The 27,794-nt window shown below is 41.6% G+C and overlaps 1 protein-coding gene across 12 annotated transcripts in view; it reads right to left on the bottom strand.

Annotated features, from left to right (window-relative positions):
* Positions 1 to 27,794, bottom strand: part of TTLL5 (tubulin tyrosine ligase like 5) — a 325,193-nt gene that overhangs the window by 46,647 nt on the left and 250,752 nt on the right. For 11 of the 12 annotated variants that reach the window (XM_057543387.1, XM_057543385.1, XM_057543396.1 and 8 more), the window contains one exon: positions 17,370 to 17,452. In XM_057543387.1, coding sequence (XP_057399370.1) covers positions 17,370 to 17,452 — 83 coding nt within the window. Of the gene's footprint in view, positions 1 to 12,873; positions 12,996 to 17,369; positions 17,453 to 27,794 lie in introns of those variants that run through there. The other variant, XM_057543392.1, reaches the window with a different exon arrangement.

Below are 27,794 nucleotides of genomic sequence, written 5' to 3'. Positions count from 1 at the left end.
GAAAGTAGGGAAATATAACCCACGTTTCAAACTAGGAAGGTAAGTCAATGATTATGAGTTTTGGGGTCACTCTGAGAATCCTCTCCAAAATGACACAGATGCAGCACACCTGATGTTCTGTATACAATTTCAGGGGATTCATAGATCAACGAAGCCACAACCACGGGCCACAGCTCTTAGGTCATACTCCCCAAATTAGATAAGAAAGCTTTATAAACTCTTTGAATGTATCATGACCCTTTTGTTTTACCAGTACTTCTTTACTGAAGGATATACTCTGTCAGCTCTCCTTTCCCTGTTCTCTTATCTCCCTACCCCTACATCATATGTCCCAAGAGCATTACAAGAGATGAGTCACTTTTCCTAGTCCTGGGAATAGGACTGATGACTCTTATTTTGTCAAACAAGAAAATGGTCTTTTTTCCTTTCATCCATTAGATCCTTGAGTAAGTAATGGTCTTAGGACTACTTATACCTGGAAGCTGTGATGCTGATGGTATAAGTAGTCCTAAATTCAGGCCAGGCTTTAAGAGAACTATGGATTCCCCAAGAACAGCAAAGATCAGATCTCTAGATTGAAGAATAACATTTATTTAATCCAATATATCACCAATGTCAATTTAGAACACCAACAATGTTTTATAAGAATCCTGTAACTCAGGATTATTTAGAGTGGAGTCCCAGATTGGTACCAGTTTTGAGAACTCTTTGTTATTAGACTAAATGAGACAAGTTTAGAGATTCAAAGTAGGCAGTTAAAACCTTTATAGCAAATTGTCACAGCAATTTTATGTCTGTTGAATCTAATAATAATTTGAGCTTGTCTGTGAGATGTCTTCTTATTTAATTGATCCAGTAACTTATTTTTTGTGTATTTTATTAAAGTATCAGTCCATGAAGGACTGGAAAGGAAAATAACTAGTTCTTAACCACCAATGGTTTGAAAAGCATTGCTGTAGTCAGTTGAAAGTTCCCTAATTATTTCTTTAACGATGTGAATGATAACATGGAAATTTTACTCATGAATACAGAGGACTGGAAATGAGCCTGAATGGAGTAGGAGGCACTGAAACCTGAGTTTTAGTTCTAAATTTTTGTTGAAGTAATGCACATTCCCTTCTCTCCTCCCTTCAGGAATGAAAGACATTCCCCACCTCCACTGCTGCCCTCAGCTCTCTGTGGAAACTGCCCCATTACCCAAGGGCATGTCCCTCTTCCCAGACAGCCCATATCCAAGGACAGATCAACACAGAGTAAGTATAAAAGCTGTATCCCAGCCCCCTCACCACAACTCACAAACCTGAAAGGCCATTTCAGTTTTATAGTGTCCTGTGGGGCCAACTTCGGTATTCTTTGTCACTGCATCACAGCGCAACTTCTCCCATTGTCCAATCCTGTTTCCTTCCATTCCCTTTCCTTCTAAAGGTGCTGATCCCAAGAGGACTCCTTAATAAACTTCCTGCACGCTAATCTACATCTTAGAGTTTGCTTTCTAGGGCACCTAACTTTTTAAATAATATTTAACAACAATATGACCTCAAGGATCATAAGGGGAACTAATGAAGCCATGTGCGTTGAATGGTGACACCACAGTAGAACTACCATTTATTGAGTACCTATCATGTGCCAAAAACACTGTACTAGGTGCATTACATACAGAATCTATAGTTTTTTAGTGTGTGGTAAAATACATGTAACATAAAATGAGATTGAATCAATAATCAAAAACCTCTCGACAAACAAAAGTTCAGGACCAGGTGGCTTCACTGGTGAATTCTACCGAACACTTAAAGAAGAATTAATACCAATCCTTCTCAAACTCTTCCAAAAAATAGAAGAGGAAGGAACACTTCCAAACTCATTTTATGAGGCCAGCATTACCCTGATACCAAAACCAGACAAGGATGCCATAGAAAACGAAAATTACAGGCCTGATGAACAGAGATGCAAAAATCCTCCTCAACAAAATATTAGCAAACTGAATCCAACAACATATAAAAAGGATCATACACCATGATCAAGTGGAATTTACTGCAGGAGTGCAAGGACGGTTTCACATCCACAGGTCAACGTGATACACCACATTAAAAAAATGAAGGATAAAAATTATATGATCATTGCAATTGATGCAGAAAAAGCATTTGGCAAAACTAGCATCCATTTATGATAAAAACCCTCAACAAAGTGGGTACAGAGGGAACATACCTCAACATAATAAAGGCTATATATGACAAGTCCACAGTTAACACCATGCTCAACAGTGAAAAGCTGATAGCTTTTCCTCTAAGATCAGGAAAAAGACAAGGATGCCCACTTTTATTTGACATAGTACTGGCCTAGCCAGAGCAGTTAGACAAGAAAAAGAAACAAAAGACATCCAAATCAAAAAGCAAGAATAAAACCATCACAATTTGCAGATGGCATACTGTATACAGAGAACCCTAAAGACTCCACCAAAAACTATTAGAACTAATAAATGAATCCAGTAAAGTTTAAGGCTACAAAATCAACATACAAAAATCAGTTGAATTTCTATACACTAACAATGAACTATCAGAAAGAGAAGTTAAGAAAACAATCCCATTTACAACTGCATCAAAAAGAATGAAATACCTAGGAATAAATTTAACCAAAAAGGTGAAAGACCTGTACAATGAAAACTATAACATGTTGATGAAAGAAATTGAAGAAGACATAAATAAATGGAGAGATATTCTGTGCTCATGGATTAGAAGAATTAATATTGTTAAAATGTCCATACTACCCAAAGCAATCTACAGATTCAATGCAATCCCTATCACAATTCCAATGGCATTTTTCACAGAAATAGAACAAACAATCCTAAAATTTGTATGGAGCTGCAGAAGACCCTGAAGAGCCAGAGAAATCTTGAGAAAGAACTAAGCATCATGCCATCTGATTTGAAACTATACTACACAGCTACAGTAGTCAAAACAGTATGGTTCTGGCATAAAAACAGACACATAGATCAATGGAACAGAACAGAAAGCCCAGAAATGAACCTATGCATATATGACCAATTAATTTAGGACAAAGGAGCCAAGAATATACAATGGGGAAAGGATAATCTCTTCAATAAATGGTGTTAAGAAAACTGGACAGCCACATGCAAAAGAATGATGCTGGACCAACTATCTTATGCCATACACAGGAATTAATTCAAAATGGACTACAGACTTGAACATTAGACTTGAAACTGTAAAACTCCTAGAAGAAAACATAGGAAGTAAGCTCCTTGACATCAGTCTTGGTGATGATTTTTTGGATTAGACACCAAAAGCAAAGGCAACAAAAGGAAAAATAAACGAGACTACATCAAACTAAAAAGCTTCTGCACAGCAAAGGAAACTATCAACAAAATGAAGGCAACCTATGGAGTGGGAGAAAATATTTACAAATCATATATCTGATGAGGGATTAATATCCAAAACATAAAAAAACTCATATTACTCAAAAACTATAAAACCAAACAATCCAATTTAAAAACGGGCAGAGACTCTGAATAGACACTTTTCCAAAGGAGACATACAAATGGACAACAGGTATATGAAAAGGTGCTCAACATCACTAATCACCAGGGAAATGCAAATCAAAACCACTATGAGATATCACCTCATACCTGTGAGAATGGCTAATACCAAAATGACAAGAATAACAAGTGTTGGCGAGGATGTGGAGAAAAGGGAACTCTTGTACACTGCTGATGGGAATGTAAATTGGCACAGCTACTGTGGAAAACAGTACGGAGGTTCCTCAAAAAAATCAAAAATAGAACTACCATATAATCCAGAAATTCCACTTCTGGGTATTTATCTGAAGAAAATGAAAACAGTAACTGGACAAGATATATTCAGCCCATGTTCACTGCAACATTATTTACAATAGCTAAGATATGAAAACAACCAAAATGTCTATTGGTGGATGAATGGATAAAGAAAATGTGGTAGATATACACAACAAAATATTACTCAGCCATATAAAAGAACGAAATCTTGCCATTTGTGACAACATGGATGGACCTTGAGGGCATTAAGCTAAGTGAAATAAATCAGACAGAGAAAAACAAATACTTGTATGATCTCACGTATACGTGAAATCTGAAAAAAAAAAACAACAAAAACAAAAAACCAAGTTCACAGATACAGAGAACAGATTGGTGGTTGTCAGAGGTGAGGGGAGGGGGAAAATTTATCATCTTAAACATTTTTAAGGGAACAGTTTGGTGGCATTAAGTACAGTCACGTTTGTGCAATCATCACCACCATCTACCTCCAGAACTCTTTTCATCTTAAAAAACTGAAACTCTGGACTTCCCTGGTGGCGCAGTGGTTAAGAATCCGCCTGCCAATGCAGGGGACATGGGTTTGAGCCCTGGTCTGGGAAGATCCCACATGTCACGGAGCAACTAAGCGCATGCGCCACAACTACTGAGCCTGCACTCTAGAGCCCGTGCACCACAACTACTGAAGCCTGTGCGCCTAGAGCCCGTGCTCCGCAACAAGAGAAGCCACCACAATGAGAAGCATGCACACCGCAATGAAGAGCAGCCCCCGCTCACTGCAACTAGAGAAAGCCCGCGCGCAGCAACAAAGACCCAGCGCAGCCTAAATAAATAAATAAATAAATAATATGGAAAAAAAACTGAAACTCGGTGCCCATTAAAAAATAACTTCCATTCTATCCTCCCTCCAGCTGCTGGCAACCATCATTCTACTTTCTGTCTCTATGTATTTGACTACTCTAGGTCCCACACATAAGTGGAAATGATACAGTATTTGTCATTTTGCGACTGGCTTATTTAACTCAGCATAATGTCCTCAAGGTTCATCCATGTTGCAGCATGTGTTAGAAATTCTTTCTTTCTTAAGGTTGAATAATATTCCATTGTATGTGTATAACCACATTTTGTTTATCCATTCATCTACTGATGGATATTTGGGTTGTTTCTACCTTTCAGCTATTGTGAATGCTGCTGCTATGAGTATGGGCGTACAAATATCTGTTCAAGACCTTGCTTTCAGTTCTTTTGAGTACATACACAGAAGTAAAATCGCTGAATTGCATGGTAATTCCGTTTTAAATTTTTTTTAGGAACCACCATAAGAGGCTGTACCATTTTACCCTCTCACCAATGGTACACACAAGAGTTCCAGTTCTCCATATCCTTGCCAAAACTCGTTATTTTCTGCTTTTTTAAAAAATAGTAGCCACCCTAATGAGTATAAGGTGGTATCTCATTATGATTTTGATTTGTATTTCTTTTATGATTAGTGATGTTGAGCATCTTTCCATGTGCTTGCTTATTGGCTATTTGTATATCTTTGGAGAAATGTCTATTCCAGTCCTTTGCCCATTTTTAAATCAGGTTGATTGGTTTTTGTTGTTGAGGCAATCTATAATCTTTACATCAGTCCTGCAAGATTGATGTTTTTATGCTTATTGTACAGATGAGAAAACTGACACTCAAAGAGGTTATGTGATTAGCCCATGGTTGCCAACTGGGAAGTGGTGGAGCCCAGACAGGTCACTCTAACTTCAGAGTTATGCTCTTTCTAGTTTACACTGGAATTCTTACAAAAGTTAGGTATTGTTACTGATGATGACAGTGATACTACCATATGGCACTGAACTTGAAGGAAGAGGAAGGAAGGAAGGTGAAAGGTAATAAGGGTTGAGAGAACTTTAGTTTTGTTTTCGAGAACATAGTACAAACAAATAAAAAGTGTAACGTATGACTCCAGAACCATAATGATAAATTTTAAACTATAATCAATACTATGCAGATCTCTAATATTAGGGTACAGTGTCCAGTTTCAGGTACTGTACAATTTAAGAGGAGCCTGAAGAATTCATGGAGAGTTCGGGAGAGAATAAAAAAGACAGTGCAGTTTTGAAAAGCAAAACCTAATCTGTGTGATAAAGTTAAAGTGCTCCAATTAGTTGGTATAGAGGAAAAAAAAGCTGAAGGATAATGTTTTTCAAAAACTAAACCTCATTTTAACTTTGTTCCCTTATAATGAGATCCTTGGATGTGGTCTAAAATAGAATATCTTTATCCTGAATTCTTCACTGTAACAGAATATAGCAAGGTTATGAATGTGTATGAGGTTGTTATCTGAAGGGTAATGACCAGTCATTCTTTATTTTATAGGAAGTAGTTTTAAAATATTGCCAGAAATAGGTTAGAAATACTAGGTAATTTATAAGGTAGGTGATTCTAATTTTGAAGATTATTTAATAATAAAATGCATTATTTGTGAAATTTTCATTGAAAGATTTCATCTTCTGAGGTTAAGCATTTTACTTGAAGCCAGAAGAATAGAGGGAATAAACTATTTTCCAGAAAAATTTTATGTGTGTTATGTATTCTTTTCTTAAGGGCGGGTATTACAAAGTAATGAAGTACTTTAGATGTTGCTAGGAATTTAAGAAATTTACAGAACGTAATCCTGCCCTCAAGGAGTTTCTGGTCACACTGAAGAGACAGTTAGTTCACCCTAGAAGTAAGTAGTGATAAAAGATGACAAAATACAGTGAAGCGCTGAACGTTGTGATATAAAATGTAAGTGCTCTAGGGATTCAAAAAATGGCAAGATACATGGGATTATGTGAGTAAGGATTATTGGAGGGGACAAAACTTAACTGGATCCTTAAAGGATAAGAAGCATTTGCATATGTGGATAGGTATTCCAGATATTGCCAAAGAATACACAAAGACAGAAATATGAAAATCCACTCATTCATCTATTCGACCTGAATTTCTTAAGTCCCTACTATGGGCTGGGCACTATGCTAAGCCTTGCGGTTTCAGAGTCAAATCACAGCTGACCCTTGCCTTCCAGGGAATTACAGTCTAATGGGGGAAACAGTCAAGTAATCCCTGAGGATATTAGAGTGTTGTAAGTGTCACAGTAGAGGTAATCAGAATTTCACTGGAGCACAGTCAGAAAGTGTCTCTATCAGACTGGGCATGCTAATGGGCAAGAGGAGGCAATGGTGTGCAGGCACAGGAAACTCTACATACAAATAAAGGCACAGAGAAGAAATATGCCGTACGATGGGGTGAGAATATCGCTTAGCTTCCACAGTTTTCACAAGATGTTACCTGTGTCACCTGCTTTCCAAAGCATATAGATGCATCTTCAACCAGTAAAGTAGAAGACTAGGTGTCCGGGCTTTTGCCTAAGAGCACAACGAGCTCTTACTATGCAATCAATTGAGAGAAGTTGTATTTTCGGGTTGTCTAAGGCGCATGCAATCCATCCAGTCCTCTAAATAACCAATTATCTTACCCTTGGCTTATGCTGGACCACAAAGAAACTAAGGTTATGTTAGTTTTGTCCTTCACAAAACCATCTTCATTGATTTGCACTGAAATATTTTGCCTTCATGTTGGTCATGCCAAGAAAGACGACCTACTTCTGTTACGTTAGGTTGCTGAGGGCACTATTACTTCATTCAGTGTCCTCTACCTAAAGTATGAAAATACTTCTTTTGGAGTAAGAGCTAGGAAAAAGCTTAATTTCCCCCCAGAGTATTTCTCCCTTCTTTATAATGAGAACTATATACTTTTATTTATCACACTTCCCTTTTTGTCCTGGTTGTTAGGAGATTCAGAGCCAAATTCAACCTCAATTATAGTAATTTTCTTTGGTCTTATATTTGAAAATTTTGAAATATCTTTTTTCGGCCTTGATTTTCCCTTTATATTTTATTATTTTATTGCACATGGTTTTATATTTTAAGACTCTGCTAGAGATGAAAAGTCTATGCTGTACCTGCCTAGCTACAGTCTCACCTGAAGAAAACTGCCAGAAATGCATGCGTTGGCAGCTTTTCATCACATAATCGTGCTAACAGTAGAAGCAGCCTGGCATCTGGAAGGCAGCAGCCGCCTACCTTTTGTTCTGCACACCAGTGACACTTTGCTGGATGAATGAATGGAAAATATTTTGATTCTGTCTTTTAAAGCTGAATGCAGAAAGTGGGGAGAGAAAGAATCTCACAGAGAGAGGTCGAGCCATGAGTATGGCAGAGCTGTTAACCTGGGAACAACGGAAGCCAGTTGCCGAGGAACTGGTCATAGGATAGACTAACAGACTCGCTGTTTAGCCACTATAGCTGCTAACTGTCCCAGGTAATGTTGCAGGTTTTCATGAGGTCTGGCTCTTGAGACCGTTTCTTCCCTGTGCTTATGTAACTTTCTGTAACAGAGGTAAACTGAGGGTATCTCTCGTCTCAACAATCAAAAGGCTACTGTAGACAACCCAAATCCTCTGCATAAAAAGAGAAGGGTAAGAATAGGTACCATGCATGATGGTGACTTACACTGGAGAACAGTAGAAGGGAGGAGTAAATATAAAATAGAAGGCCTGAGAGAAGTCACATTTCTAAAAATTGCACATCACAATGGCTGATGAGTAACTATAAACAAATCATTATCTAATAAAATTTGCAGCTCAGCCATGAAGAAATTAAAAAATAGCTTGTCAACTTGCAAAATGTCTTCATTTTGGACTTGTCACATGTCTTAATTTCCCTGGGAAGCAAATTAGAAGTGAATGGCAGGGGGGAAAAAACCTCAAAGTCACTTTTCAGTCCAGCTGATATAAAAAAAAGAGTGATTCGTCTACCTGATAACAAAAACCAACCAACAGACAAGTAACACTAAAACAGCAACTTCTAACCAGCTGACTTTTCTCTTCACACCCTCTTACAGCCAGGTTGGCTTTCCCAGGTATATCCCCATTTTATCCTGGGGATACGTGTTATGTTTTATTGATGTAGCTAAAGGGACATTCCACACATTCAAGCTGCTTCTCTCTGGTATCGCAAAGCTAGTCATCCTGGGTTTAGGTTTCAAGAGAAGAGGGCTCCTTGATACTCACAGAAGCCCTAAATGGACATACTTGCGTGTCCAAAAGGCAAGAACAGAGAACTATAGGAGACTGCTGTTTCACTAGTGATGCTCTTCATTCTGGAGACTTAAGAGAATCTGAGTCTTTTGCTTTATAACTCGAAAGAATACAGAATAAATACCAATGCCAATCATGCTGATAGGGCACTATACTGCAAGTCACCTTTCTCCACGCCCTGCATTACCTACCTACACTCTTTGCGACCCAGTTCAAATTCTACAGATCGGGCAAGCAGAGCTGTAAATATTTCCATGGGCAAAACTTGCTTTTTCCAAAGACAGGCATGGCTTAGCATGCTGTTTTCTTTCTTTAGAACTTTTAGGGGCAATTATGTCCTACGGATAAAAGGATGGTAAAGCAAAGGTATGTCCCTATAACAAGCATCTCATTGAAGCTAGAAGCACTATGTGTGGGTTCATGGGATGAATAACCACAGAGTATAGATTGATAACTTGTAGTGATAAGTATAAAGACTCCCAGAGTAAGGCAACGTTATACTGGTTACTTGCCCAACTCAGGACTACAAGAATAAACAAGATCTTTTTCCACTCAACGTGAATGCATATTACACAGGACAGCACAAATCTGCTACAGGATGCAGCGGTAGGTACAACCCTACCAATGCACGGTGCCAGGCATTTTTTCCAGCAGGCATGTGTGCTTCTGTAACGTAAATGTAAGTTGAGAAAGGAGCCAATGCACTTCCCTTGTCTCTTTGTAACAAAGTAGTAATTGTTAACAATTGAAGAATCATCACTCCTCTCTTGGGGCTTTGCCAGCTCAGCAAGAGACAATATCAATTTTCAGATGTTATCTCAGTAGCCCGTTTCTTAATCTGTTTCAGAAATAAGAGTTCCCTGGTTTTCTTTAAGGCAAATGAACCCCCTTTGGGTGGGTTCTTAGAAGTACCCACCTTTTCCCCCCACAAACTGAAATCCAGGCTGTTTCCTCCCCCATTTCCAACCAGGTTGTTCAGCTATGTTTGAGTTTCGTTGCTGAATGTAGAAAGAGTTACTAAATGAAATGAAAGAGGCCCCAGGACAGGAAAGCATGAAGTTTCAATGGCTGGCAGCCAGGCGATCCTGCCATATAGAGGGATCCACATCCTTCTTGTGTGGCTGCAGCCAGACTGAGACCAGCAAAACACATACTGTTAAAACATCGCGTGTGCAATACAGCCTATAATGAAGTAAGTACGGTGACCGGTTGCTTAGAACTGGGTGATACAAACCTAATTGATTCAGATTTTTTCCTGGTTCCTTGTACTACAAATCAAAGTTATTCTTCCTGCTGATGTCTGTTCTAAGAACGTACATGTCGGGTATGGTGTGCTAAGGTCCACACGGCCAAGGAGGATGTAAGAACGAGGCCTGGCAGGAAGAAGTTGATTTTACTTGCAGGTCCCAGAGAGGGGGTCACTGCATGCCACGCAGGGTCACAGGGGCAAACACCAGCGTGCTCAGGAGACAGAAGACAGGAGTGAGGGGAAAGTCTAGGCCAGAGCCTTATTTGGGGTTTCCTTGGGAAAGGCTAGCCAGGGCAGGGTAAACAGCTTAAGACTGGCTAGTTTAAATAATTCTGGCGGGCTCTGGGCTATAGGGGTGGTCTCTAGTTGCCTGGCTCCTGGCCCTGGAGTGATTTAGGGCAAGGGAAATTTTGACTTGCCATGTGAGAGTTAGATAAGGAGGTGCTCGGGGATATAAATGTGGGATTGGCTGGTTTGTGTGTGAAAGGCATGTTTGTGGGCAAGTTGCTATTATCTTTAGGAATTAGCTCGCCTGGCAGGGGCAGCCTGTAAGGTCCCCAAATGCCAAAGCATCAAGAATACAGAAAATATAGTTAATATAATTGACTCTGTGATGAATGGATGTCAAATTGACAATAAAGAATCCAAGAAGACACAGAATGATGCGTATATTTAAATATGACACTTGCCTGGGGCAGCATATTGGGGGCCTTAAATAGTCTTGAGTCCCCAGTATCCTTCAGCACCTCTCTCTCATTCTTTGATAAGAACAACTGATGTTTTGTCAGTCTTATATATAACATGCTATGCAAACACATGTCAAATCCTTGAATTTAACCCGACTGCCTCTCTAAACCCATATATGAAGAGGTTCTAGGACTGTCACGGCTGGTGATGACATTCATTCATGACTGTGGATGGGATGAAGGGATCTCTGCCCAAGCAGTGATTCTGTCTACACTGCATTTCAACAAAAGTAAGGCATGCATCTGGGTGATGGGCTGTGGACTCGGGTTCTGCCTCTTCACTTTGTAACCTACCCAACTCCCCTGCTCAAGGAGAGTCAGCCCACTGCCACCTGCCATCTGCCAGGCCTGCCCCTGGAGTGTCCCAGCAGTATGCTGCACCCACTGCCTCTGGGTTCACACACATTTGGCATGTGGTCTCACCACCTCAATACAGCATCCCCCATCTTTATGTACAGCTCAGGCTCAGTGGGGCTGTGTTCGCAACACAGATTTAAGTGTTGAGAGATGGGCTCTTTCCCAAGGCTTCTTTGCTGATGATCCTATTTTGCCATGTAATGTTCTGGGTGGATTGTAAGGGATACTAGTGAAATAGGTTCAAGGAAAGTGATATTACAACTGAGGCAAGTCCAAGTCTCACAGTCCTGGAAACGGATGGACATTAGTACTTCTTGGCAGGCTGCTGGTTTGGTCTGGAGCTTGATGTCATATTCATTCTTCTGGCTGCCAGTCTCCTGAAGGAAATATTGATCTTCTTGCTTTAGCTTTCTATAATATATGTTGTTAGTGATGAACACATCACTGGATAGGCTGCTTAGTATCAGGATGGAAGGACCATTGGCTAAGTATTACCAATGGAACTCTGGTTGTTTTCAGTTTCTCTGGTACATTTTGGTAGATGACCAAGTCATGGATTTGGTGTTCCCTTCTCTCTTCTCATTCCTTTTTGGAAAGAGTTTAGATGGGCTGGGGAAAGATATTTGAAGCTTTCTGATCCAATGTAAATGAATCCTGTGGTGGGTAAATAATTTTCCTCCCTCCTTTGCTCTCCTGGGGTAGTTTGATGAATAATGCTTCTCAAATAAGTTTATAAATATTCCCCTAGAGGTAAGAAGAGTATTAAGCTCATAGCAGGTGTGCCATTAATGCTTTAGTGTGTCGGGTAGAGCAAAGAGGAAAGAAATCATCAAAACTTTGCAGTTTCATTGAATTTTCTGGAAAGTTTTGAAGGCGATAGCTGGGAACAAAATACTGGGGGTAGCACTGGTGAAGTGTGGGTACAGCCTCACATGATCAAGTCAGGCCATTTCTTTAATGTAGGAGCTTTTTTTTGGATGAGTGGTAGGATGGGGTTTATAGTTCATTTTGCTGCCAATTATAGTATATGCTTATATTAAGTAACTCAGAAAGAAGCTTAATCAATCTCACAAAAAAATTTTAAAAAATGTGTTCCCTGCCTGTCTCCCATTAGCTGAAAGTCCAGTTCACAAACTATCCAACGGTAGTCTAAAAGCCTTCTTTCATAATAAATATCTTTAATAAAAAATATTCATTCTCTTTAGATGCTATTGTAATTGATCTTCAAATATCATGCTTTTCAGTATAGTCTGTTACATTTTACCTGTGAATAACTCAATTTTGGCTTTAGTTTCTTTCTCTGATTGGCCTGAATGTCCCCATACTTTTCATCAAATGCCTCCATAATAGTAAGGAAATTTCTTACTGCCACAGTGCCACCTACTGGTAGGTCAACATAGAAACAAGCTAGCAGTAGTTTGACCCACAGATTTCGAGAGTCCTTCTGAGCTTTGGTTTTATAAAATGCCAATTTCCTAGTCATTTTGAGAAACTATCACTTCTCTTGACAGCTATTAAGTCTCTTGCTGTGGCGTAAAGTCAGCAAGTTATAATTTTAAAAATGTTCTTATTTCTTACTGTTACCTTAAATTGGCCCTGACTTCACCGACTTTGATTTTCTCTGTCCTATAACTGTAGCAAGGGCTCCAGATTGTGTGGGCAAGGGTTTGGATCTGGCGAAAATAACTTGGGGAGCGTCCAAAGATCCTGAAAAATGTAAAAAAAATCCCCACTTAACACTTTATTTAATCTTGGCTGAAAGGACAAGAGGTCAAATCTAAAATTAGACTTTAGGGGATCATCATTCTCCCCGATGCTGGCGCGCCATTTCCTGCCAAACATCAAATCCATCCTCTCTCTCTTGCTTTCTAACAGCATAAGAGTGGGTAGTAGACCCAAATTCTTGTCCCTTTGACTCTGGGGAGAGAAGAACGTTTTGGGAGCAATAAAGGGTATAAGACACTAGGGCAAGCATCTCAAGAGTTTATTTTTATTATTAATTTATTATACTCCAAACCCACCCGGGAACTCCAACAACTATACAACGCATGTGAAAAGAACAAGAATCTGATAGTGAAAATAGGTCACTCTGCTGAGAGCTGCCAGGCAAATAATTCCATTTGAAAGTCAAAGTGATTTCCAGATCCTTAGGGTTTGGGCTCCACTGGGTTTACTTTATATTAAAATAAGTTCCTTTCTCTTGTTGTCTCACTTAGAGACAACGAAGTGGGCAGGCAGAGGCACACTGATGTGCTGCTGCCTTGTCCCCATGCAAAGAGCATAAAGCTACCCTGAATTTTACCAGGGTCCGAAATGATAAATGCTTAACGGGGGACACTGCTTCTCACTCCTTGTAAATGAAATCCAGCATTGGTGTTCAAAAGGTGGTATGGTCCCTTCCTCCAACTATAGATCTACAAGAGCTTAAAAAAAAAAAAAAAAAAAAAAAGTTGGGCGCAGTGCATATAGAGGCTGGGCTCCAGGACAGGAAAAGCTTAGGCGTAAGCTAAGCGGCTGGGATGAGGGCAGCTGGTATGGCTTCAGGCCCTACAACAATGGTAGTTTACACCATCAAATCAGCACGAGAGAAATGTCAGTTATCTAATCTGTTGCTCTCTGCTATTTTAGTTCACCATCACCACTTCAGACCTCAAGAAGAACACCATGGTTATAAAGAAGGAAGGCCGATGGCTTTGGCTTTGAGCCAAAGGCCCTCACTCCAGCTTCCTTCTCAAATTTCCAAATTTGCTGACTCTACACCTTCCCCCTCTATAGCAAACACAGAATACATAGCCTGAGGTAGGGAAGTCAAGGACAGTTAACACTCATGGAGCATTCCAGGCACTCTGCTAAGAGCTTTCACATTCACTACCTCATTTAATGTTCATAGTAACAAGAATGCCACTAGGCCACCATCAGTGGGAAAGGACTGACTTGCTTTTCAACAGCGCCCTGGGATGAACCACTATCTCATTCAGACTGCCTGACGAACAAGGTCACACAGCTTGAAGGCCTGGTTGGGCTAGACTTAAGGAAGGGTCAAGGGGTCAGGAAGCAGACTTTTGCTATATTCACGGACTCAATAACTGAGTTAACTGGACCAGACAGGGGCTAAATACCTTTCATAGTCAGTTTAGTGATTCCTACACACGCAAAACTTCCCAGCTCTCAGAGAGACGTGTAAACGTTTTGACTTATTATAGGGGTTGTTCTTCCTTCTTCTGGGTTTAAAGAAAAATGTTTTTAATAGCAACCTAACCTTCTCCCTGTTAAAGGACATGCTTCTAAACCCCTAGAATAACACCTTTAAATCTATGTGTAATAAAGAAAAACAGATAATTTGTAGGTAAAACACTTAAGTGCCAGGTAGTTATTTACTAGCTCTATAAATAACTCTAACAGAGTTAGTTATTATTATGTTGCTAAGGTAAAACATTTATTGGGAAGTATGGGAAATGCCTGAACCTTGCTACATCATGTTCGTCAGCATTTCTTTAAGGATCAGGAACACCAGGAAAGTCACAGAAGAGGAACAAATTCAAAGGACTTTAGAGGCCCAGAGTCATTTGGAGACAACAGCAGTAAACAGCAGGCTACCTAAACAAGGTGAGAAGAATAACGCACTTATCTTAAGGTAGAAGCAGGGAGAAAAGATAGATATTAGAAGCCAAGGAGAAGTACAACTTCTCCTTGCTCTGTGGTTTTATACTGATACCAAATTCAGTACAACTGTTACAAAAACTTCTAAGTACCGTCAACAGTCGGTAAACACTAATTCATGCTCAAGATGCTGAAAGTATGACCCACCTGTCCCTCAAATTTCCAACTTCCTCACCCAGAGTGCATGCAAAGAGTTCAATTCCATACTTAATGTATCAATTAGACACACACATGAAATACGCAGGTTTCCTGGATCTCCTGAGCTTTGTAAACCTCTCCAGCCTCAGCCAATTTGAAGAGCTACAGAGGCTCTAAAAGCTGTATCTCATGGAAACCCTTCCAACTAGTCCATGGTTCTCTTAGCCACTCACTTCTCAGGCCATAAGAGTTCCAAGGTGGAAATTTAACTTCCTTAAAAATAACTACCAGGGGCTTCCCTGGTGGCGCAGTGGTTGAGAATCTGCCTGCCAATGCAGGGGACATGGGTTCGAGCCCTGGTCTGGGAAGATCCCACATACCGCGGAGCAACTGGGCCCGTGAGCCACAACTACTGAGCCTGCACGTCTGGAGCCTGTGCTCCGCAACAAGAGAGGCCGCGATAGTGAGAGGCCCGCGCACCGCGATGAAGAGTGGCCCCCGCTCGCCACAACTAGAGAAAGCCCTCGCGCAGAAACGAAGACCCAACACAGCCATAAATAAATAAATAAATAAATAAAATTTAAAAAAAAACAAAAAATTACCATGTTCTAGTAATTCTTTTTTGGGGGAAAGGGGGGTTTATATACCCATCAAATATTTCTTGAATTCAGGTTCGAAGAGTTTAAGTGGAAAACAAAATCTTTATACTCTTTTCATATTATTACCTGACTTGGGGGCAGTTATAGAGCCTTTCTCTGTATACTGCTTCCTTTAAACCTCACAGTAAGCCTATGAGGTCTATGGAATTATCCCCATAATACAGTCAAACTAACCAGGCTCCTTAGCGATCTTGTAATCATTTTAAGGTGTATTACGTCTCACACACACACACACACACACACACACACACCCTTGCACCCTGCCCTTAAGCTCCTCGATGGTTCCCTACTGCTCTCAAGAACAAGCTCCCTCCCCGGCTCATAGGCTGGCCCTGCTACCTCTACAGCCTATTCTCTTGCCACTCCCGGCTCAGGCCCCAGTCCTCAGCACGAGGGCTCCCCGAACATAGCACCTTTTCACCACCCGCCCCCTTCCCTCAACTGGCCTTTGCCCACATTGTTCCCTCTTCCTGGAACTCCTTCCACCCCGCACCTCCCCTCTCCCGGCTGACCTGTCTACAGTCAAACACCAGCTTAGATACTTCTTCCTCTAGGAAGTCCTCCCCAATCCCTAAAGAGCCGGGGCCAGGTTGGCCCTTGGGTTCAAATACTGCTCCACCATTCACTAGCTGTGAGATTTGAGATAACGTTTCATAATCTGTCTGTGCCTTTATTTCTTCAGCTGTAAAACGAGGACTACAGCTCCTATGTTATATGCATGTTTTGTGAACAAATGTAAAGCATTCAAAAGTGTGCCTGACACACAGCAATGCTCAGCCAAGGCTGTCTATTCTCTGCATCCCCAGTGCCAGATATCCCTCCCCACCCCACACAGCAGGCTCCCGCTGACCTCCCTCTCCCCGAGCCTCTAGGTTCCCTGACAGCAGGGACTGTCTAGTTCACCCTTTACGCACCCCAGTGCCCAGCATGTTACTTTCTCCACTGGAGGTGCTCAAAAATAAACTTGTTGAGTTTCAACAAATCTTCAAGTTGAGATTCAACTCAACTTGTTGAGTTGAATCCAAGTGGATTTGCTTTCAATCTTCTATTACCTATTAGTGTATTTTTATGAATTATTACTCACAGAAAACTATGCCTGGACCAATGCTGCCTGACTTCTATGTTGAGAGGCTTGAGGCCCTCAGCAACTACCTGGCAACAGACTGTGACATTAGCACGACAGGACGCAGATCAGACCACAGCTCCAGCTCTGCATGCACGGATCATCTCCCACAGGCCCCTTGACTTTCTGAGCTTCTGTTTCCTCATGTGGAGGTGACAAAGGTATACCTCACAGGGTTGTGGTGAGGATTTAGTGTGAGATACTACATGTGGAAATACCATAGAAACAGTACAACACCAGTCAAATACAGGCTTTTTACTAAATGCTGCAAATCTGATAACATTCTACCAGACGGGGAAATTTCGCCTACCCCAAACTAGTTCTGGAAAACCATTTCATCCTAAAATGTCGCTGTCATTTGGAAGAAGACAGTAACAAAATGCCCACTTGCCAGTGGGCTCCAGAGGCCCGGATGCTTCGTTCTCTGAGCTGGAGCTCTCTTCAGAGGCAGGAGAGAACTTGCTGGCCCAGACCCTGCCCGCTGTCCCACCCGGAACTGACCTGTGGAGCTGGTGACGGGCACAAAGGCTGCAGAGTTAAGGCTGCTCTGGAGTCCGTCCAGCTGCCCTTCTGTGGAGGAGCCCCTGAAACACAAGCAGCTTGGTTAGACCTGCAGACAGAAAGGTGAGGTCAACTACGGCCCTGCAATGGCTCGGCCTCTTGCTTTTGGTGTTGCCACTCATCCCCTTTCTTCTTTCAAGTCAAATGTCGTCTTATCAGAAAGAACTTCTACGACCAACCTATCCCCTACTTCTGAAATGTTACATATTTTAAAATTTATTGTCCATCTCTCCCCACTGGAACACAGCTTCAAGAAAGCACAGGCTTTGATCACTACTGTGTCCCCAGTGCCTAAGCATTCAACAAATACTTATTGAATGAATAAATTAAGTTCCTGGTATTGACTTGGATAAATCATAAGTAAAGACATTAAAAAAAAAAAAGTTTCATGTAGAGCAGTGATTCTCAACTGGGGGGGGAGGGGGGCAGATTTTGCTCCCTCCCCCCACCCTCCCACAGGGGACACTTGGTGATGTTGAGATAGCTGTGGTCTTCACAACTGTGGGGCCTATGGCATCCAGTGGGTAGAGGCCAGGAATGGTGCTAAGCCTTTCCTACGGTGCACTAGAAAGTGCCCCAAAACAAAGAATACTCTGGTCCAAGATGTCAACTGTGCCGAGGCTGAGAAGCCATATACAGAGGCACCTCCCCTCGTGCCACGTTTGACAAGAGATAGGACAGAGTATATTAGATTCTTTGGGCACAGGTTCCCCAGCCACTTGTCTTAGAAGCTCTATGACTGGCCTGATGCCCTACAGACCATGCCAGGTCTCCCTGTTACAGGCTCTTATAGCTTTGTCATTCTTTCATTGCATTTACCAAAATTATAGGACCGTGTAACTGGTTGCTTAACAGCTGTCATCCTTGCTAGAATGTGCGCTCCATGAAGGCAGAGACTGCTTCAGTCTCATTCACTGTTGTATCCATAGCTCCTAATATTGCATTTGGCACATACTAGGTACTTAATAAATATTTTTTGAAGTAATCTCACCCACTGCCCCATTAATACACTTATTTGTTGGGCCCATCTACCTTGACTTTAGCTGACATGTAACAATTTTACCTGGGAGATTCATCAAGTTCTCATACTCAGTTCTTTATTTGTTGAGCAGCATCCAACCCAACCTTTAGTACCTTCGCCCAACACTATTTTTCCATTTACTCACTCAAGCAAAACATACTTATTAAGCATTCCTGTGCTTGGTGCTAGTGAGGAGGTAGGCATTTGGCAAATCCATAAGATACAAGCTGTGTGATAAATGCTACGGAGAAAAAGCACAAGGTGTTATGAGAGAATGAAACAGGGAACCTGATTTAGATGGTGAGGAGAAAGGGAGTTCCCTGGTGGCCTAGCGGTGAGGATTCAGGCTTTTACCACCATGGCCCAGGATCTGGTCAGGGAACTGAAATCCCCCAAGTCACGCTGCATGGCCAAAAGAAAAAACCTCTTCAAAAAATAAATAAATAGGGCTTCCCTGGTGGTGCATTGGTTAAGAATCCACCTGCCAACGCAGAGGCGGGTTCGAACCCTGGTCCAGGAAGATCCCACATGCCGCAGAGCAACTAAGCCTGTGTACCACAACTACTGAGCCTGCACTCTAGAGCTCCCATGCCACAACTACTGAGCCCGTGTGCCTAGAGCCCGTGTTCCGCAACAAGAGAAGCCACCGCAATGAGAAGCCCATGCATCGCGACGAAGAGTAGCCCCCGCTCGCCACAACTAGAGAAAGCCCCCGCGCAGCCATAAATAAATAAATAAATAAATGAAAAATTTAAAATAAATGAAATTTAAACTAACTAACTAAATAAAAACCATTAGTTGTGTACATGGTGAGGAGAGTGGTCAAGGAGGGCCTTTCTGAGGAAATTGTGCTTCAGGCACGTCATGAAGTCAGGAGAAGTAGGCATTAGCCAAGAGCAGGGAACAGGAAAGAGCTTTTCACGGAGAAGAAATGTCTATATAATGATTCTGAGGCAGAAAGGGGCTTAGAATGTCGTAGGAACCTTTAAAGGCCAGCAAAGTGTGCACGTGTCGGGTGTTAGTCAGGCAGCGTTTGCCTAACATCCTTGACGGGAATCTCCTGGGGCCGCTTGTCAATCACACAGCTTTCCAGGCCCTTGGCTTGGAGATTCTGATTCAGTGGTCTGGGACAGGCCTTGAGAACTCAGGCTTTTTTTAGCTCCCCAGGTGCCCAGGTGATTCATATCACCAGAGAAGTCAGGGAAACACTGACTGGTGAGTAGAGGAAGGTGGGATGGGAAGCGCTGGGAGAGGCTGGGAGAGGCTGAGGTGCCCCGGTGGTCCCGCACCCCTGATGGAGATGTGCCACATGAGAGCACACCCCAGCAGCGATGCCAGGGTCACACTGTCTTACAGCCCTTCGTCTCTAGCGAGCCTCGCTCTGGGCACTGCCTACTCCTTTCCACTTTTGCTTTGAGGACAGGGGAACCACAGAGGCAAAAAGGAGAGAAAGGAGCAGAGGGCTTTTTCCCTTTTCCCAAGCCTCAGCCTCGGAGAGCTACATCTGGAATGCTTATGCAATTTATTTAAGCCCCTTATGGACCCCAAAAAACCATCCAAAGCATCTGTAGGCTGATATTTGTGCTTCCAGGTCCAAGTGAAAAAGGAAAAGTTCTGGAGGGCCTAGGATGGGCTCTTTCCTTTACAAAAGTTAAAAAACCCAAAGGCCCATTCGCTTGTGTTAGGAGCAGCTAAGTCAAGAAAACTTACGGGGCTGATCTCAGCGTCATGGAGGAAGCCCTAGTGTTAGCAGTAAAAAGGGAAGCAGGCAGGCGAAATTTTGGAGGCAGTAGAAGAAATACAAGCAGGGAACAGAAAGCTTCCGGAGGCATGAGCAGTGTCCCTGGGGGTTTAGAGATAGTGACTTCTTTCTCCTCTCCTCTCTGGAATTCCTCTCCCACCCTTCACCTTTATAGGCTTCCTCCTGTTCCTCACCCAAGATCTCCTGCCCCTGTGTCCCCTTTGCACCCAGTTCCACTCACTCTTCCATCCTCCTCCCTCCAGCAACTCCCACCACAGGCCTCAGGAGCCATTGCTGATTCCGACTTTGAACATTTCGAACGGTCCTACTGTTTCTCGCACGAGGTCCCCTTCTCCCCAGTGGAGGAGAAATGTGTCCACAGACATCCAAGGGGAAACTCAGAGTAAATTTTTCCATAGAGACACTGGTATACAAAATGGTTTGGGTTTATGTTATTACAACTTTAGGCACATCATGGGTAAATATGCTTTTGCTGTGATAACATCATTTCCTTGGGAAAATACGTTCCAACTTCTGGACAAACCACTCCAAAATGAGAACTTTTAAAACACCGCTTGTCTAGAGCCTGTATGTTAATTTGCACTTGCTGATCTGCTTTTGCAATGATTCTTTGCTGCTTTCCTGAGAGTACCTGTGTTTTAGGAAATATTTACATAGAAAGGTATGTACATGTCCCCTTGGTTGTTTCTTTTTTCCTTTTTTTTAAAAATAAATACATTTATTTATTTTTGGCTGTGTTGGGTCTGTTGCTGTGCACTGGCTTTCTCTAGTTGTGGCGAGCGGGGGCCACTCTTCCTTGTGGTATGTGGGCTTCTCATTGTGGTGGCTTCTCTTGTTGCGGAGCAGGGGTTCTAGGCATGTGGGCTTCTGTAGTTGTGATGCGCGGGCTCAGTAGTTGTGGCTCACGGGCTCTAGAGCGCAGGCTCAGTAGTTGTGGTGCACGGGCTTAGTTGCTCCGCTGCATGTGGGATCTTCCCGGACCAGGGATTGATCCCGTGTCCCCTGCACTGGCAGGCGGATTCTTAACCACTGTGCCACCAGGGAAGTCCCCCCTTGGTTGTTCCTAAGTCTGTTACTGGGCTTTAACATTAAGGTAACAGGACCTATGTCGTAGGGTTGTTGAGGATTAAATAAGATGGTGGATGTAAAGCACATCCTAGTACAGTGTTGGGTATTACATTAAGGGCTAAATAAACATTAACTATTACTAGTATTGTTACTTTTACTTAGGAATATTGACAATCTTTGCATTCACTATAAGCCTATCTACATAAAAATACTAAGTTGGATGACTCACTGATTCTAATTCAGTATGGATTATTGGTGCTAAACTGTAGAAGAATGACCATAGATATTCAGAACTTGCAACTTAACAGCGATTTGCTATTAGAGTCAAAAGGTAATTATTGGCAAGCTACCAGTCAGAAATCAAAATCAGTCAAAATTACTCTTAAACTCCCTTTGGAAGAGAGGTCTCATTTGAGATTGTCAAGCTGTCTCTTAATAAAGCTAATACACATCTTTTTTTCCTGCCAGCATCAGAATTAATCACTGTTTCTTCAACTGTGCACCAAATGAAGTAGCTGGCTTGTCATACAGAATATGCATCTTTAAGCATGAGAATTACACATAGTACAGTGGGATGCTCTTCCTATAAGAGAAGCATGCATCTCCCATCTTGTCCTGAGGGGAATATCAAGTAGAATCAGCCACTATCGAAATTGTCCTTTCTCTTTCTCTCTGAATAGCTGAATGTGCAAAGTTAAATGTGTGTTGGATGCAGCTACATTGCCTGTGGTGTTCTGATCACAGGACAAATGGAATACAGAGAGGTGGCTAAAGATGAGTTCAGAAAAATGAGTTATAAAAGTATGCAGGGGCTTCCCTGGTGGCGCAGTGGTTGAGAATCTGCCTGCTAATGCAGGGGACACGGGTTCGCGCCCTGGCCTGGGAAGATCCCACATGCCGCGGAGCAACTAGGCCCGTGAGCCACAATTACTGAGCCTGCGCGTCTGGAGCTTGTGCTCTGCAACAAGAGAGGCCACGATAGTGAGAGGCCCGCGCACCGCGATGAAGAGTGGCCCCCGCTTGCCGCAACTAGAGAAAGCCCTGGCACAGAAACGAAGACCCAACATAGCAATCAGTCAATCAATCAATCAATAAATCTTGAAAAAAAAAAATGAGACAACTGATGTATATTTGGAAAAAAAAAAAAGTATGCAGGGACTTCTCTGGTGGTCCAGTGGGTAAGACTCCCCACTCCCAATGCAGGGGGCCTGGGTTCGATCCCTGGTCAGGGAACTAGATCCCGCACGCATGCTGCAACTAAGAGTCCACATGCCACAACTAAGAGCCTGCAAGCCACAACTAGGACCTGGAGCAGCCAAAATAAATTTAAAAAAAAAAAAAAAGTTCAAGAGTTTTGCAGTGAGAAATACTGAAAAGATGGGACGAGAAAGGTACCATTAACTTTATATCACACAAAAGTTAAAGTTCAAACCAAGAAGAGTGCTAGGTATGACTATCTGATCCTGTAGTTTTCCTTAATTGTTATTCTCGGAAATGGTGCAAGTTCTAGGAGACGGAAAAGAGATGTAGTCAAAGGTTGAGTGTTAGAGGCTTACTACAATCTCAGCTGTGGTAATGGGCTTAGTTCAGACCCTTCTCTGCAGGTGAACTGTCTCTAATTATCAAAAGCTGCTGAAGGGCAGGATTCCTGATTGACAGCGACACTTAAAAACGGAAATAAGATATGTGGCCATATATAGTGGCAATGAAGAATTAGAAGAATCCATTAACAGTGACATCTCCATGAAGGCAGGAACTTTCTTTGGGACATGTTCATAGCTAGTACCTAAAGAGTTTCCTTAAATATTAAATATATATTTCCTAACCCAGAATTCAATTCACTTGCTCCATTTCTCTCTACTCCTCTTGCCTCTTCCATTTTCCTGCAGCCCAAGAAAGATCCTGATACGGGCATTGAGGGGAAACAGATCTTCTGGGCCTTTCAAAGAAGTTGTTCAATAATACGTTACAAACAAATCATATCTCTATAAGTGGAAATACTGCCTTTAATAAATATTGCATTTATTATTTTGAAAGACTTCTTGTAGTGCAAGTCTCTACTTAGGGAGTACAAGCTGATCAAATGGCTGGCTAGCAGTTCCACTGGCATCAAGACCACACCATACAGCAGGCCTATATAACATGCCATCACCAAGGAGGGTTATAATGAGTAAAACTCCCATCATCCATTTTGCTGGTAAGGGTGATGTGTCTTTTCATGGGTCTGTATTTCCTTTATTTGTGGTTTCCTCCCCACAGCCCACCCCACCCACCCCCGGCCATTATTTTAATCAGTGGAAGCTTTCCTGAAAGTGATATTCTTTCTTTAAGATCTGTTTTGTTCATTACTTCACAAGGTTGACTGTGGTTTGGTGCTATGTTTCAAGGCTTTCCACATCTCTAACACAGAGGTACTAGTTTTCTATTTCACTGGTTTAGTGAAAGTCTGTCTTGGATTCATGTCACCACATCAGGGATGACCCTTCTGTAGAAGGAAGGACCCACAAAAGGAAAATGCTCAAGATTCTACAGAAAGAGTAGAGCGAGAAATGCTGATCTTGTCAGGGTGTGGCAAATGGCCACGGTGGCATCTGTGAAGGTCCTGAAAAGAAAAACCCTCAAACTTGATCATTTTTATAAAATACCGGTGACAATCAACCACTTTTCAATTCTCAAAGGACAGAGGAAATCCTAAGATGCAAGTTAGGTTAAAGAACTGAATTCCAAAAAAAAGACTTTGACTTTTCTTAGCGAACATTTACTCACAGATTAAATACCTTATAATTTTCCTTACAACATACCTACGTGCACACAAGTATTTGTGTAATCCTGTCCAGGGATTACATATGCATTTCACAAACAGAAGCTAACATGCTACTCCTTAGCAAATAACAATTAGAACATTGTTAATGTGGATCTGGTTCCAAAACCAATTCAAGAAACACTTAGTGAAGTCAACTTGTGTGCAGTAGTGGTGCACAGGACTCATTTTATAAGCATACTACACAGTATCTAATCCATCATATTTCTTGTTCCATTCCTTTTCATCCCTAATATTATTTATGTGGGACTTTCTCTTTTTCTTATTTATTAGTCATTGCAGAGGTAAGCCTCGCTATTGTTTGCTGTCAATTTCATTCATTCCTTCACCAAGTGTTTAATGCACACCTAACATGTGCCAGACACTGATTGAGGCACTGTTCTCTCATGTTCTCCCATGTGCCCCCATGTGCCAGGCTGTTCTAAGTGATTTCTATATTTTTATTATTTTATCTTTATTAATTTACCCTGTTGTTTCTTTTATAGCGTTTCAAGTTAAATGATTAACTCACTGATTTTCAATCCTTCCTGTCTTTGTAATAAATGTATCTAAGATTAGATACAGTTTTGGCTATCCCACAAATTTGATATGTCGTACTTTCATAGCCATTCAGTTCTAAATGTTTTATGATTTTCATTATGATTACCTCTTTAACAACTATTATATACTCTATTTAAAAAAATTTCAAACACATAGGCCTTAAAAAAAACTCTTATTGGGGCTTCCCTGGTGGCGCAGTGGTTGAGAGTCTGCCTGCCAATGCAGGGGACGCGGGTTCGAGCCCTGGTCTGGGAGGATCCCACATGCCGCGGAGCGGCTGGGCCCGTGAGCCACAATTACTGAGCCTGCGCATCTGGAGCCCGTGCTCCGCAACAAAAGAGGCCGCGATAGCGAGAGGCCCGCGCACCGCGATGAGGAGTGGCCCCCGCTTGCCACAGCTGGAGGAAGCCCTCGCACAGAAACGAAGACCCAACACAGCCATAAATAAATAAATAAATTAATTAATTAAAAAAACATTATTTCTAAATTAAGTATATTTATTATAGTTATAGAGTGTGATATTGATGTTTTGAAACGGGTGGAGCCTTCATTTGTGACACAGTATGTGCTGAATTTTTATAAATATTCCACGTATACTTTATTTTTTTTTTATTTTTTATTTTTTAAAGGATTTTCTTATTTATTTATTTATTTATTTATTTATTTTTGGCTGTGTTGGGTCTTCGGTTCGTGCGAGGGCTTTCTCCAGTTGCGGCAAGCGGGGGCCACTCTTCATCGCGGTGCGGGGACCGCTCTTCATCGCGGTGCGCGGGCCTTTCTCTATCGCGGCCCCTCCCGTCGCGGGGCACAGGCTCCAGACGTGCAGGCTCAGCAATTGTGGCTCACGGGCCCAGCTGCTCCGTGGCATGTGGGATCTTCCCAGACCAGGGCTCGAACCCGTGTCCCCTGCATTAGCAGGCAGATTCTCAACCACTGCGCCACCGGGGAAGCCCTCCACGTATACTTTAAAAGAATGTATATTATCCCTTTTGGGCCCAGGAGTCTGTGCATGGCTATTAATGTTTTCCTGTGAGTTGTGACTCATAAGGGGGTTGTAAAATCAATTTAGGGGACACAATCAGCAGTTTAAAAAGGATAGGAAGTAGTATTTCATGAAACTTTTATTTCATATACATACATAGAGATATTTTTACTGGGTTGCATATAAAATGTATTTTTAAATTATGAGTGGTGGTCAAAAAAGATTAAAATCCACTTATTAAAGCAAACTGTTAATTCTCCATTTCAAATATTCAAAATCTTCAGAAATTTTTTTTTTTTTTTTTTTTAAGGATTTTCTTATTTATTTATTTATTTATTTATTTATTTTTGGCTGTGTTGGGTCTTCGGTTCGTGCGAGGGCTTTCTCCAGTTGCGGCAAGCGGGGGCCACTCTTCATCGCGGTGCGGGGACCGCTCTTCATCGCGGTGCGCGGGCCTTTCTCTATCGCGGCCCCTCCCGTCGCGGGGCACAGGCTCCAGACGCGCAGGCTCAGCAATTGTGGCTCACGGGCCCAGCTGCTCCGTGGCATGTGGGATCTTCCCAGACCAGGGCTCGAACCCGTGTCCCCTGCATTAGCAGGCAGATTCTCAACCACTGCGCCACCAGGGAAGCCCCTTCAGAAATTTTTGTTTGAGTTACCTGTCAGTTACCGATAGAAGTATATTTAAATAAATCACTCACCATGATAATTTGTGAATTGCTCTTAAATAATTTTGTTAGCTTTTGATTTATATATCTTGAAGTTATGTTAAGTGCATACAAGTGCTTTTCTTTATCCCTATCAATGATTTTTGCTTAATTTCATTTTATCTATGGCTATACTAGTTTTCCTTCTAATTAGTATTGCATGGTTTACCTTTTTCCAATCTTTGACCTTTCTGCAAGATTTTACTTTAGGCATGTCTCTTTTAAGCAGCCTATAACTGAACATTTTAAAAAATGGAATTTGATAATCTATCTTTTAATAGAAGAGTATAATCTGTTAACATTTATTGTGATTACACATGTGTTTTACTTTATCTTAGTTTAAATTTTCCATTTCCCATCTTTTTCCTTTGCTTTTTTTTTTTTCCTTCATTTCCTGCCTCCCACTGGATTCATAGTTTCTACATTCCCTTCTCTCCCCCTCTGTTGGTTTGAAAGCAATAGACTGTATATTAATTATTTAGCTATTATTTTCTAAGAAAGTATAAAGCCATTCAGTATTCTATCCTGTCCTTAAACTTGACACAGATCTGTTATACATTTACTATCCACTGACTACTCTTGTCCCTAAATCCTGTCGTTGTCTTAAACGTGTTTTATCTTTTTTTTTTTTTTTTAATCTTTTTTTTTTTTTAATTTTTTTTATAGCTACTTTATTTATTTATTTATTTATTTATGGCTGTGTTGGGTCTTCGTTTCTGTGCGAGGGCTTTCTCCAGTTGTGGCAAGCGGGGGCCACTCTTCATCGCGGTGCGCGGGCCTCTCACCATCGCGGCCCCTCCCGTTGCGGGGCACAGGCTCCAGACGCGCAGGCTCAGCAATTGTGGCTCACGGGCCCAGCTGCTCCGCGGCATGTGGGATCCTCCCAGACCAGGGCTCGAACCCGTGTCCCCTGCATTAGCAGGCAGACTCTCAACCACTGCGCCACCAGGGAAGCCCGTGTTTTATCTTTTTAAAGAAGACCAACAATTATTTTTATAGTCACTAACATTTATAGACATTTTATAAAATTTTTGCACTTCACTGTTTCATGTTATTCTGTGTTCACACTTATGTTTGTTAGTTCTTTCAGTGAAGGCCATAGGTGGTATACTATTTAGACTTTGAATATCTCAAATTATTTTTTTTTTGCCTTCTTTCTTGAATGACAATTTAGCTATATATAAAATTCTAGACTGAAAGTTACTTTACCTCAACACTGTAAAGCTATTAGCTCTTGTCTTCTGCCACTTATTACTTCTGAAGAGAAGAATGCTGGTATTCTGTTTTCCTTTGTAGTTAAAGTGAATTTTCTTTCAGATGATATGTGAGACTCCCCATTTATGCTTGATGGTCTGCACTGTCACTATGATGTGTCTAGCGGTGCATTTATTTTGGTACAAGAAATGATTTTTTTTTTTAGCTGAGGACTCATATCTTTCTCCAGTTCCAGAAAATTCTCAGTTA

This window comes from Balaenoptera acutorostrata, chromosome 3 (assembly GCF_949987535.1).
Source record: "Balaenoptera acutorostrata chromosome 3, mBalAcu1.1, whole genome shotgun sequence".
NCBI lineage: Eukaryota > Metazoa > Chordata > Mammalia > Artiodactyla > Balaenopteridae > Balaenoptera > Balaenoptera acutorostrata.
Note: the sequence above shows the minus strand (reverse complement) of the source record. Positions and strands in the feature narration are given on the sequence as shown.